The 13,979-nt window shown below is 39.0% G+C and overlaps 1 protein-coding gene across 3 annotated transcripts in view; it reads right to left on the reverse strand.

Annotated features, from left to right (window-relative positions):
* The window catches only part of LOC121900258 (ephrin type-B receptor 1-like), a 106,476-nt gene that overhangs the window by 67,932 nt on the left and 24,565 nt on the right, over positions 1 to 13,979 (reverse strand). For all 3 annotated transcript variants that reach the window (XM_042416427.1, XM_042416426.1, XM_042416425.1), the window contains exons 2-5: positions 5,015 to 5,079; positions 4,125 to 4,415; positions 3,170 to 3,388; positions 2,903 to 3,083 (exon numbers count right to left, since the gene is read on the reverse strand). In XM_042416427.1, the coding sequence (XP_042272361.1) occupies positions 2,903 to 3,083; positions 3,170 to 3,388; positions 4,125 to 4,415; positions 5,015 to 5,079 (756 nt within the window). The remainder of the gene's footprint in view (positions 1 to 2,902; positions 3,084 to 3,169; positions 3,389 to 4,124; positions 4,416 to 5,014; positions 5,080 to 13,979) is intronic.

A 13,979-nucleotide genomic window follows, 5' to 3' on the forward strand; every position in this document is an offset into this window, starting at 1 on the left:
ACTGACTTTGATCAGCTTGCTCTAACTGTCACTATACTATCCAAGAATATCCCAATGAGCAGTGTCTTTCACTGAGGCTTACTACAAGCTTACAGCTGAGGTTCAAAGAGTGTCTTTGTGAATACAATGAGACCTTCTGGTTTTGTTGTTCAAGGGCGACAATGACACACGAAGGGACTTTTAATCATTTCAAATTCAACCTTAATTCTTCCTGCAAATGTCGATCAAAATTAACATTTTCAGACTTAATCACTATTTCTCATGACTCAAGTTTTCCTAACCTTTGGCCAACTCTAATATTACATGAAGAAAAAAAAAAAAACAGAAAAGAGAGTGACACCAAAGACTAAGATAACATTTCAGTCAGTTCATTTAATGTATTTCACCAGAGACAGATAGAAAATCAGTCTCCTTTGTGCTCTCGCAGTTTTTTTTTTACCTTTCTGTCCTTGATATGTCCTCTTTTTCACTTTCTTCCCAGTCCATCTCTCAAGAGAGCTTTCTATTTCTTTTTCTTTCTTTCCTTCTTTCTTTCTTTCTTTCTTTCCATCCTTCTTTCTGATACCGCTATATCTCTCCGACACCCTCTGACAGTTCAGGACTAATTTGCGCTAGACTAATCTGGCTGGAACACGCTAAACTAATTAACATGGGATGAAGCGGCCTCACTTATCATTGCACCATATGTACATACATCACACACACATGCTCACACGCCCACACACACACACACACACACACACACACACACACACACACACACACACACTCACCTATACAAAATGGATGAGACTCTCCGGGGAGAATAAGAAATGACGGGTACTACTTTGGAAATGGGGAAAGAGGGCAGATAAAAACGGAAACAAAAAGAGGTAGAAATATATGGAACATTGAAGGAAGAGGAGCTATTTCTGTGCCATGTTCACCACCACCAAGTCTGCTTCTACTTATATTAACATATGGAACATTGTGGGCTGCACCCTTGAGCAAAATCCATCTGAAAATGTATACAGTGCATGCATGTTATTATTCAGCAAGGAGTGCCAAAAATGACATACTTTACTTCCCTACGCAACACATTTTCTATTCCTGCATAACTGACTCAGCATAGAGCAGTCCAACAACAGTGACGATGTGTGGTAAAGCAAGCCAGGATTTAAATATAGCTTCTTTCTAACAGCAAATAGCAAACACAGAGTTATTCAAAAGATAATCTCCATGCCATGTAACACATAAACACACATGTAAGAGACACATATTGGTATTTGGTTAATTGTTTATGTTGTAATCACACATTAAATATATTGTAACATTATTTAAGTTCATACTGCACAATGAAAATCCTTCACAGAGCTTATACACAGAGCTTCTCCCTCCAGACTTAGAAAAATAGCTCCTCTGATCTCTCCTGGTGCAGTTATGGACAAGTGGGTACTTCAATTCATATTCTGAAGCACTTCCCTGCAGTCACGTCCTTGTGGACAGAAGTGTTTAATTCAATATCAGTAATAATGAATATAAATCTCTCTCCTTGTCCTGTTGTTTGCTTGTTAAGGTCTAGGGCTGCACAGCTAAGGTCAAAAAAGACAGGCCTAGTAGCAGGCCCAGTCTTTTTGGCTGATAAGAGAATGAGTTTGTTAAATTGGAAGATTCCCAGTCAAATTGTTTCTCAATAGAAACATGGTTACTTTTTAATATTCTTGGTATGGAACTAATAGTGAGCAGCTTTATTTGAGATTATTTTGAAACTTGGTTTCCCCTGCACAGGTCAAGCAGACTCTATGATAATGAACTATATAATTAATTGTGTGGCACTGTACTGTAACGTTATGTGTTGTTGTATGGTGTATCAGTGTACCACTTTGTACTGAACTTTTTTTGTTTGTTTCCCCCTTTGTATGTATATTTTGTATGAATGTAAAATACTAAAAATAAAAATAATAATAATATTGAAAAGTTCATGCAGCAGTTTGTGTGTATCTTATGTACAGTTAATGTATATTTTGAGTATTATAAGTGGACTTCACTATACATTTGCCATTATTCTGTTCTTAAGTGCTGTGATGCAGGAACGTACTGTATATTTTTACTATTTGCGACAGTTGATAGTGCCATAAGGCAGTTTTAATGCATATGGGCCTATAATGCTCTGAAAAACGTGGTGTTAAGATGTAGAAGGATCTACAAACAAGGTCCGATCAAAACAAGCTTTTGACCATGTAAAGTATATGACGTGTGTACATGAGATAGTAATAATATGTGTGTTAAAGTTTAGGAATACAACATCAAGGCGGTAATGGACCAGACTTCAAACAAATTTTTATTCAATATTCTCCCTGCCTCCTGTGGACTTAATTTGGTGAAACTGGTAAAACTGGATTTAATTTGGTGAAATACGAGTCAAAACTAAGATATTTTGCAGACTAAGTGGCCTATGGGAACTTGAAACATGGTAAAACGTAATATAAAAGCTACGTTTATTGCCATTTGTTTCATTCCAGCATGCTTGGTGACATCTTTTTGGTGTCTGAAATATCGATCACAGTTGTATTTTCTGAGTTTCTATGGTTTGAATGGTCTCGTGTGTTTGTTGTATGCTCACTAAGCCAATAACATGGTCGCTATGGTTGAATATCAGAGGCATGTTTGCTGGTGATTGATTTTCTGCTGGATATCGATTTTCTTTCACACGGGCTTGTTAGCTTTTTCTACAAGACAATATGACTTTTGTGTGCAGTGTTTGCTGGTAGTAAGGTCATTAAAAAAAGAATGAATTCAGTCTACATGTTATCCCCTCTAACATGCTGTGGTACAGTACAGTATTTGCATCTGTGTTCAGTTTTCTTTCATTTTTTTACGAGCACATTTTGGACTACCAGGCATCATTAATGCAAAGATTTACCTCGACACACGTTGCCATTGTCTGGTTCATAACCCGCCTTGCAGCTGCAGCTGCCGATGGGTACCATCCACTCTCCATCTCCGTTACAGTAGAGCTTTATGGGCACGTCCACTTCCTCTGCATTGGGGATACAACTTCCTCTGGCGATGACTAATGAGGTGGATTCTGCTCCAGTCAATGTCTGCACATAACCAGAATCAGAATGAAATGCTGCACCAATGTCTGATGGATAAAGCAACACAATTTTTAGTTAGTTATGGTCCATACCTCTGGGAAAAAAGCAAAGTTCTGCACAACGCTGGGGCATTTTTTGTAGAATACTCTGACAGCCAGAAGGGACATGCAGGCGCCCAGATCCTGGAAGGCCAAGTGGAACCCTCTGCCTTTGGAAAGTGGCCCGAAACTCCGAACTTCTGTGTTCACCTTCATAAGCCTTCCCCCGAAATCAACCTGGGAAAAACTCTCATCTGCTGCAATGGTGTCAACCTATAGCAGAGAGAAAAGAAAGAAAGAAACAAATTCATTGTTCATGGTTTTTCTGTTCCTATTCTTTCTGGAATTTTAGATTTGCTAGGTATTATTCAAAGCTGCTGTAAAATATTAGATAAATGCACTTGTGACTACATACCATATAATTCTATTATATTATAATTTAGCCATAATTTGCCATGTCCCCAGTGAATCTCCTTGACGGCACCAGAGGTAGCAACTAGGAGATTTCCCAGACTTGGATGGGAAATATTCTGAATCTGATCTGAATATTCTGACAAAACATTGGTTGAGACTTGTTATATTACATCTTCAGGAGAGAAGTGAAATATGAAACTATGAATCCCAAGGCGAACTGGGAAAAACAACCAATTAGTAATTTTTGAATTTTAATATCTAATAACTTGGTAGACACTTTTCAATAAAATCAGCTTTTAGGGTGATCTGCTTGTGGATTTTTGATCAATTTTGGATCAGTGCAGTGTTTTCCTCTAGACTCTTGTTTGATTTTGAGCCTCTGGAAGGTCTTGTGTATAGTAGCAATAAATGAGTCTCATGAGTTTGCAGCACTCAGCAGTGCCATTTAACAAACAAAAATGATTAAAAAAAATCTGAATCTACGCTGAACCAGTGATGAAGCAATTTGTGTTGAGTAACATTGAGGATAACATCCAAATTTTACTTCGAAATGCTAATTTATGCTACTCAAACAGTCTACTTCCTGGGCAGTTACCTTAAGGAAGGGAGCATTTGCCCAGTACTCCACCCCTTTGATGCCCTCTGACACGGTCCTGTCAGTCTCCAGGTAGTAAAGGTTGAACGTCTCTTTGCAGGAACCCAGGACACTGGGGATGGAGGCACAGTCACGTACAGTGAAGCGGATCTCCACGTAAATACGCTGTGCCGCCCGCCTGTCGATGTAAGTGGTGAGGAGCCAGTTGTTCTGGCTAGGTTCAAACACGTTGCACACCTGGTACGTCCTGATGGTGTTGAGGTTCTCATCATAGCCGCTCACCTCCTCCCACTGGGGAATGTGTGTGTGTGTGTGGAAGGGGCAGGGGGCATGGATGAGAGGGGAGGAAGAAGGAGAGGCTAAGATGATTAATGGGTTTACCAAACCCTGACACAAATTAAACTTTCTCTTTCCCTCCCTCACATTTTGTCCCCCCCTTCCCCTAACCCCCCTCCCTCATTCATTTTTTTCTCTCTACCTTGTTCTGTGCTGCGCAGGGACAGCCATTCATCACAATTAGAGCCACTCACCTCAAACACACACACCACACCACTGTAGCCAGGCTGGTAGCCAAGCCAGCATTTCCAAAATCAAAGATGTTCAAAAAGTGGGTTGAAGACCCAGTTTCACTCTATTCTATTCTATTCTACTCTATTGTAATCTCTTCTGTGCTGCACCTTTCAGATCTATTGGAATCTGTTATATTCTGCATCAATGGCGGTTAATTGGTGTCACCTTGCCACTGTAATTATGATTTTGACAGACTTGTTAATGGAGCACTGTAAAGTGTACTTAAACTGCTTTCCCCAAGGGTACACACACACACACACACACACACACACACATACACCTGCACACACGTACAGTACACCTTTGCACATTGTTCTTACTCCATTGGCAGGGAATGATATCCAGCCGAGCTCAGCTGTCGCTGTCCTTGTATCCATCACTGTCTCTGTCAGATGAAAAGAGAGACAGAGGGAGCAGCAGGAAGAGGACAGGTATGAGTTTAATTAACAGTCAGTTCAGATGCCAACTTTAGTACTGTATAGTGATGTGTGCCATTCATATTCATAAATTCCTAATTTACATCTTTTCTGTAACCCTTCTCTTTCTCTTGTTTCTACCCTTTCTTTGATCAAGGAGATAAGTAGCCACAAATAAATAACCAGGACTCTGTTTATGCTAATACAGTATAAACAAAATTAATGAGATGGCAAAATGACAACAAAGGTAATCCACTTAGAAAATAAAGTATATAGAAATCAGCAGCAGCAATAGCAGTTAGAAACAGGAAGCAGTTAGCAGCAGCAATACCTTATATTGAATAACATGGGTGAAGACTGTGGCAAAAGCTGTTGGCAGTGACATGTTATGTTATTACTAATTGATGGTGATTGAAAGTTGAGTAAATACATTTCTTTTACTCAATAGCAGAAGTTAATGATACCAAAGGTGTCTTCAAACAACTCAAAACCTCCCATATTTCACATCTTCTTTATGTAACATATAAACAAAGTGAAAAACAAGCACTTTGGAGGTATTTACTGACCATCAACAGCTAGCTTAGCGACTGCATGAAACGCTCCGCTGCAGGTAATTCTTGAATGCTGTTAGGCTTACCAGCGGCCCTTTTGACAGCTAGTAAGACACATCATCTAAACAGACAACTTTGGTGTTTGTGTAGTCCTCCTCTTTTAGCAAAGGTCAGCAGTGTCTCCCAACCTCCAGCTCTGGCTAAGCTAAAACGTCTTAGACCAGTCTTAGTCTTTCCACTGAACACAAAGAAAAAACTGATACCAGACCTCCTATCCAACTCCTGCCCTAATCCTGTCTGATTCGTGACAGCAATGTAATTAAGGAGGAACAATATAAATTTGTGACATTTTTCTGCAAAGTTTATACTGTGAAAGCGAACCCTTTTCCCAAAGAGTAGGCAACTGTGAGCAATGTTGCAAATCAATGAGCAGGATGGGTGTCCACTGCTGAGTTTTGTATCAATGTGATGAAGTACTTTGATTTGCCAGGAGTTGAATTTGCTGGATTAGTCAAAAGCCAATATTTCCATCTGGTTTATGTTTATGTTATCCATAAACAGTTTCCTGCTTGATTTTTGAGAAAAAGAAATAGTATTTTATAATATAACCAATACTGTGATAAAATGATATAGTGTATGTCTAAATGTACTTCCTAAATGTCTAATTGTAATCACTTACACTATTGCTATAAGTAACATTATGTAACGTGTTTCTTAATGAGATAATGCCCGCCACTGACAGTTACAATAGCATATATCAAATAATAATTACATACAAAGTGTGTAGGTGGCACTCAGCTGATTAAGGTGCTACTAATGACTCCATGTCCCCACCTGAACCTACACTATGAGCTGTATCTAGTACACTTTCCTCACACACAAACCCGACACACTGATTAAATCGCAGCAGAGCTTGCAACAACGATGTATGAAAGCTAAGAAGCCTATAATAACTCAACAACAAAGCAACTTGACAACAAAAGAGGGCAACATTCATTGTAAAACATGTCACTACATATTATAGATCCCGCTCTGTTAATGATGAAATATTGCTATGTGAGCAGCCCTGGGAGTGATTTTCAGCATATTCCTCTGTCTGTCTGTCTTTCTTTCTTTACACCTGACAGTTTGGAAATTGGCAAACGAGAGGAATATAATGAGGGAAAAAATAATGTACATTTACATACCCATGCATGTTTATTTTAATGCTTTATTTAACAGGGACAGCGCACATTAAAAAACATTGCTGTGAGTAGCCAAGAGGTTATTTTTCATCTATAGTTCCTGGACAGAAGTTATAAAGTCACCCAAAGAAAAAATGAATATAAAGATTTAGAGTATTAGATTATTAATTGACACATGCAAAGCAGAAGCACAGACATAAAAAGGACATACAATGCATAAAATATATATTGGTATAGTATCAAAAGTGGAAGCAAAATCGCATGCTATCAAAAATTTAAGATGGTAGATTTATGGAAGACAATTATTTTTTTATTACATATTGCTGGTACTAGCATGGATAGTGCGGCAAATCATCAAAATCTTGCAATGTCCATAGAATTCTACTTCTCTAGTAACAAAAGCTTATTAGAAGGAATATACTTGACTATCACATCGTTAGTAAAAAAAAAAAAAAAAAAAAGAGCAAATTGAGGATAAACTTATTCAAACAATAGAAAGTGAGGTGGCAAAGTGTTGCTCTCAGCTGTCAGAGGGATTGGCAATTTAAAGCCAAAATAACAGTGTTTGAACCACATGAAGGCTAAAAAAATATGAATTCCACATTGTTGTCTCTGATAAATGGTCCATTATGAACTCCTGTGAGATGCTTGTGCTCCCATTACTGTCTTTTCATTTAACTATCATTTTGCTCAGGCAGCCTTTTACCTCTTCGGAGTTACTTGTGGGCGAACTAAACTACTGTATGCAAAATGAACAGTGACACAATGCAGCGAGCGGACACACTGAGATGATCGGGCCGACATAAGTTAGTTGGCACGCTGACAGCACAGACCCTAACATGGAGCCCTTTGTAATAAAACATGGTGAGAAGATTCAACGACATCACACCATGAGGCAGCCGCAGGCAAACAACCCCCCTCGATTCTTGACATGCTCTCCTCCTCGTGCACTCTTTCATTCTGTCATCCTGCTTCTCATTATCTCCTCTCCTCCTCACACCCTCCCCACCTTCATCCTCTCCTTCATTCTACCTCGCTGTCTTTTATCCCCCCACCCCCACCCCACCACCCCCTCCGCACCTCTCTTCCTTGGGTGCTTCTTTTTTTGTCAATGAGCTACCCTAATTACAGCAGAACCCAGTTTTTCAGCTCTCCCCTGGGAGTGAAGGTCGTTTGGGAAAATGAAATGCTTGTCACGCAAAAATGTAGTCGACTATCAAAATCTTAGACCAAAGCTTACTCAAACGGCGACAATTGTCACTATCTAATTTGTAGCCTCAATGCGTTTAGTGGCATGTTGTCAACAAAGATTTTTTTAAAATGATCCACAGCAGAATATAGACCCTGTTTATTTCTGCCTTGCATATTTTGCCTTTTCAGAAGTCTTTGAAGTTTGGGTAAAAAAAAAAAACAGATTAGAAAGAAAGATGGCAATATAGTTAGAAATCCACAGTGTTGACAGAAGAGATGTTGGAATAGCTCCTATAGTCTTACAAGCTATACCTTCCAGCAAAGTCGTGCAAGAAGGGATTTGATTCAGGGCTTTGCTTAAAGAATAGAACAATGGCTTTGCACTGTCACACTGTACCGTACCGCCATCTTTCTGCTTCAAAACAGGGTGTTAAAGGCATATTCTCTTGCAATTTTAGCATACAATGTACAAGCTTGGCTGCTGATACACTTATTGAAAATTGATTGCACTCATACCCAGCAAATCTTGGGAGGACCCTGTGATTCATCATTTCATGTTATTACAGCCCGCAGCTTGAGCATTATAACCAAGTGTTTGGAGACTGATAGGGTAAAAATTGTGAAGTAAATAACTTTTTAATATATCTAAAGTCATAAGGGAACTAATATATAATAATGATAATAAATAACTTAAATTCTATCAAGTGCCTGATCAACTTTCTCCCTTATAGGGATGATACTGTACTAATGATTATTTTCATTTTTGGTTAATCTCCTTTTTGCAATTAATCATTTAGTCTACCAAATGTCAAAAAATAGTAAAAATTACAGTAACGCTTTATTTCACAGGTCCTTTAATTTTATACTAATTTCCTGAAAATTTTCTGGGTAATTTGCAGGGATTTAACAGTTAATTTAAATTGACATTTTACAGAGAGAGTGGTGCAAATTGGTTGAGCAGTATGCTCTTTAGTAATCATTAGTAGTTCCCTCTTTCTCTTCTCTTTGGCTTATCAATTAACTCGGTAGCCCAGGTGTGATAGAGCTTCTGGGTAACAGAGTCCGGAAGTGATTTTGGCCGCTGAACAGCTGCAAGCCGTCTACCTCCGGCTTGTTTTTCGTTTTATGACCAACCACCAACCACAAAAAAAAAAAAACTTGAACAAGAACTGGTTACTGACACCCGTCTGTGCTGGCCGCTTGTGGGGAGCTCTCGGCTGGAGCTAGCCGCTGTCGCTGACCAGAGTTCAGCCCCACACACAACCCACTGCCAGCCAGCCTTGTTTCCAACCACACACTTTGTGTTAGAGAATGAACTTTCCCTACACACACCAGAAACCTAACGGTCAGTCATTCTCGTAACAGTAAAATTATACCAAAAAAGTGTTAAATTAGTTTAGTTGATAAGTGCCGATTCATTATATTTGGGTCCATACTGTAGGTAATTGTTAATTAGGCTCTTTTACTTCATATAATTTGTACCAAATGTCATCACCCTACTTGTAAAATGCCCTAAAAATTTACTATTAAATACCTGCAAATTACTCAGAAAATTAGTATAAAATGAAGGGACCTGTACAATAAAGTGTTACCAAAATTCCCATCACATTTTCTCAAATCTCAAGGTAACATCCTCAAACTGCTTGTTTTGTTGACCAACAGTCCAAAAACTGTCACATATGACAAAAACAGTACATAATCAACTTTTAAAGGAAACCTGCAAATATTTGGCATCTACTCTTTGTATCTGTATTTGTACAAATTACAAACTACTTTTCCATGAGTAAGAACAACATAACATAAAATCACACAAGCAAACATGCCTTGTGAATTCTCAGCTTTAAGGGGAAGAAGTCTAATCAGAACAAAATGTAGTTGATGGTCTATGCTGGGCTTATTAGAGCGTATCTACTCATCAGTCTAATTAACAGCGCACAGCACACCTCTCTGTGCATAATAGGGTATACTCTGCGATCAGCCTAATTACTTTTGACATATTGGAGTGTGTGATCGCAGTGCGCCCACCTCCCCCGCAGTGTTGCACCTCCTCAACCTACGCTACACCACGGAACGAAACCAAAACCATTTTATGGCAGAGGAAACAGCGGGTAAATCTGTGCGATATTGTAGCAGTCAAAGAGGCTGTTAAATCCTTGTTGTGGCCCACGAGGGAGAAATCAGATTACTTCGCTCACAGATGCTGAATTAGAAGTTTTTACTGTTTCACTGCTTCTCTCGCTTTCTCTTTGCGAGTGTGTGTGTGTGTGTGTGTGTGTGTGTGTGTGTGTGTGGGTGTGATGTATGAGCACAGGTGGTCAAATGGCAAGTGAGGTCAGTTCATCTTATGCTAATTAGCCTAGTATGTTCTAACCAGATTAGTCTACTGCTCATAGATTGGAAATTAGCCCTGATTTATATGCCTGTGAATGTGTGTGTGTGTGCGTACTGTATATACTGTATGAAGAGAGAGAGAGTGAAAGAAAGTACGCATGGATGCATCACACTTGTGGTTAAAGGAACACACCAAAATAACACGCAGACGCACACATACACAAGCCAAACACATGCTAAAAGCCCTCCTGGAGTGAAAGACGTCATACCGCCCGCAGACACAGTTGTTGACCAATCAGGCGTTGAAGTGGAATGACACAGAGTCACGAAAGGACAACTCAGTCAAGAGCACACACACACACACACACACATTCAGACGCAGATGTGCACTTGCACAAATCAAATATACGTAGAACTAGACAGATAACACGTTTAAACTCATATATACACAAAACACAAACTCTGCAGGACTCACGCAGAGCAGCTTTCCTTTTAATGCACCCTCACATGACCTCAGAATCAATTATGATGACAATTATGCGCCAGGGCTCACGGCAATTGAAAGTCTAAAAAACTCATCCACACATGAAACCAAGGCAAACCTCTCCACAGGAAACTATATAATTAAATATGAGGATGAACAGCTGAACAAAAAACTGGACTGGATTAGAGGAAGGAAAGAATGAAAGCAAGTGTATTTATATTACTATCACATTTAAGCTCCTGTCAAAAATGTTTTCCCCCCATTAGGCCTACAGGATCTCCAGTGGGCTCAGTGTCTCAGGACCGCTCTTATCTGCACGCGATCCCCTTCAGCTACACTTAGGCTTATACGCAGCTGGTAAAGTCTCACCCGATTCTTTCCACATGCAACATCAATCTGAGGTGTTGGCTAATGGGCTGACCCTGTTGTCTTTTAAGAGTCAGCTCAGCAGTTCAAAATCACACGGTGTCAGCAAAAAAAGAGACATAACTATGCAACAACAGTAGATTTACACGACGAGCCATGGATGTTACAGATGAAATTACAATTCTGCTACAACAGCTCGACACCTTCATGTCATAAATTAAAGAGGGAGTTTAGTTTGGGAGCACTTTATGTTTTTTTTTATCCACTTATCCAGAGTGGAACACGCTCATGGATACTGTGTTTAACTGAGCATCACGCAATTACTGCATTGATCAGTAGCAATCTGATTTTACTGCCTCATTGTAGTACTTAAATGTTTTACCCATGTAAAGCACTTTGTAACTTTTCTTTGAAAAGTGCTGTATAAATATAGTTTATAATTATTGTTATTATATGTTTTAATTTACATATTTAAACTTGTTTATTTCTCATGTATGAAAGTCTGGTCAACTTCCTGTCTTCATACATCCAAAGCCTGACTCTAGTTTGATAGATAATATAACAGTTAGGTTGCATTCATGAAAATATTGAGTCTGTTCTTATTCCCAGGGTGTCAATGAAGGTACCTGTACGAGACGCACCAGGCTTTCAACTAACTCCATCATTAGACGGCACGAGTCCAATGGTGTCTGTATAGGGTGACATTTTCCTTCTTAGGGAGGAGGCGGGTTGGATGGATGGCAAAAAGTGGACTTAGCTGCAAGTGACCACTGTTCTCACCTCCCGTTTCCAACTGTGACTCAGTTTTTTGTCGTTATGTTTACGTTTCAAGTGATCATTTTAACTGAAACCACAATCTTTCCCTAACCCTGACCGGGTGGTTTTTGTGCCTAAACCTAACTCGACCACACCAGCTCTGAGCATGTAATATTGGTGTGGATGGGTCTACGTTGGATTTAGTTGAAAGCCTGATGCATCTCATACAGACGCTAAAGGGTACCTTGTGCATCAGAATCAGATGCCAAGGGGCGCTGACAAAGTGTCGGTGTTTGATGCCCTGGGATTAGAACGTGTTACAATATTTAGTTATTGATCTTATAGTGAGGCTTATTTTATTGTTTAGCATCCTTCAACAAGTCTACAGTGACTGTAGTGGCTCTGCGGTGCTGTACTTATGTTTCTTTGAGCTAACATTAGCATGCTAACATGTTCACATTAAAAGCAATTTTCAAAAAGATGAGTTCTGAGTTTTGTTTTAAAAGTTGTTGAGTGAGGTGCATGTTCTCAACCCTACAGGTCAGCTCTTACAGAGTCTGGAGGCGGGAGAACTAAATGCAGCATCACTGTCGGCTTTAGTCCTGGACCGAAGAGCAGTTTATGCGAGAGAATCAACAGAACACAGAGATCTGTAAACTGTGAGGAGGTCACTAACAATAATAACTTTATTTATATAGCACTTTTCAAAAGTTACAAAGTGCTTTACAGTAAAAACTAGAAATAAAAGTAAATAAAATCCCAAACTTAAAAATCAAGATAAAATAATCAAGAAAAGTTACACAAATTACCATTTGTTAAGAAAAAGCCCTGAGCAGAGATTTAAAAGATGTGTTGAGGATGGTGGCTGCAGTGTTTTGTACCACTTGTAGATGTTTGATCAGGCTCTTGAGGAGGCCTATGAACAAAGAATTACAGTAATCGAGACGACTGAAAACAGAAACGTCTGTCCCGCAAGAGTGTGACCTTGCAAATGTTCAAGTGGTAAAGAGCCGCTTTATTTCAAAAGTCTACTCTCATTTCTTTGTGCTTTCAGCTAATACTGGTATAACTTCCTTCTTGATTTCACCTCCAATCCGTGCTGCACAAAACAAATTAGACACATGGGGTTCCGGGTCCCGGTCTATTAATAGTTAATCTCTGTTTATTTTCTTTCACACACTACAGGGCTTCATTTTTTGGCACGCCACCATGTGTACCAGTTTTTGGAAAGGCCAACCTGCAGACTGGCAGTGTTAGTGTTGATGCTGAACATGAATGGCACTGAGCTATCACTTTTGGGGGCAATTAAGAGGTGGTTCAGTGGTTGTCGAAACTTAATTTACATGTAAACATCAAAAAATCTTACTGCTTCTTCATGGCAGTCCATTAGATCTATTCCCATTTTCCCTTTTAAAGGTGTGTTTGTGCCAGAGCACAGTCTTGATAATATATGCCAAAGTTGCTGTTGAGGTTGCAGAATTGCTCTTTGTGGTGTTTAGCTTTTTCTCCCCTGTTTCTCATTGCTAAATTAGGTGTTATGGAGCTTAAAATATTTTTGGCCTCAGCTACTGTCAGCTCCAGTCTTATTTATGCACATTTAAACTAAGAAAGGTAATTTAAGAACCTCCATCCCTGCCCAAATATTAGACTGTGCCAAAAAGATAATTCTGAATCAAGCAGTTCAGGTGAACAACATGCAATACATTATGAGGAATCAGTAAAACAAGCTAAATTGGCTTTTAAAAATGTATTTTAATGACCTAATGTGAGAATTAGTTTTAAAAGCATAAATCAATCATTGTTGAATTCTTCATATACTACTGGACCTATTATTTGGGCTTTTTAAATATCAATACTGTATACTCATGAAATGTCTGTTTTCTATATAAAAAAACCTTATGTTTGTCATCTACTTTGCAGTCAAGATTTTTTAAAGATTTGCAGACTTATCAGATTAACTTCTAAAAAAGGATTTTAGTTGGTTACTGCAGACAGAGAAGTTGCTA

Source organism: Thunnus maccoyii, chromosome 7 (assembly GCF_910596095.1).
Source record: "Thunnus maccoyii chromosome 7, fThuMac1.1, whole genome shotgun sequence".
Classification (NCBI taxonomy): Eukaryota; Metazoa; Chordata; class Actinopteri; order Scombriformes; family Scombridae; genus Thunnus; species Thunnus maccoyii.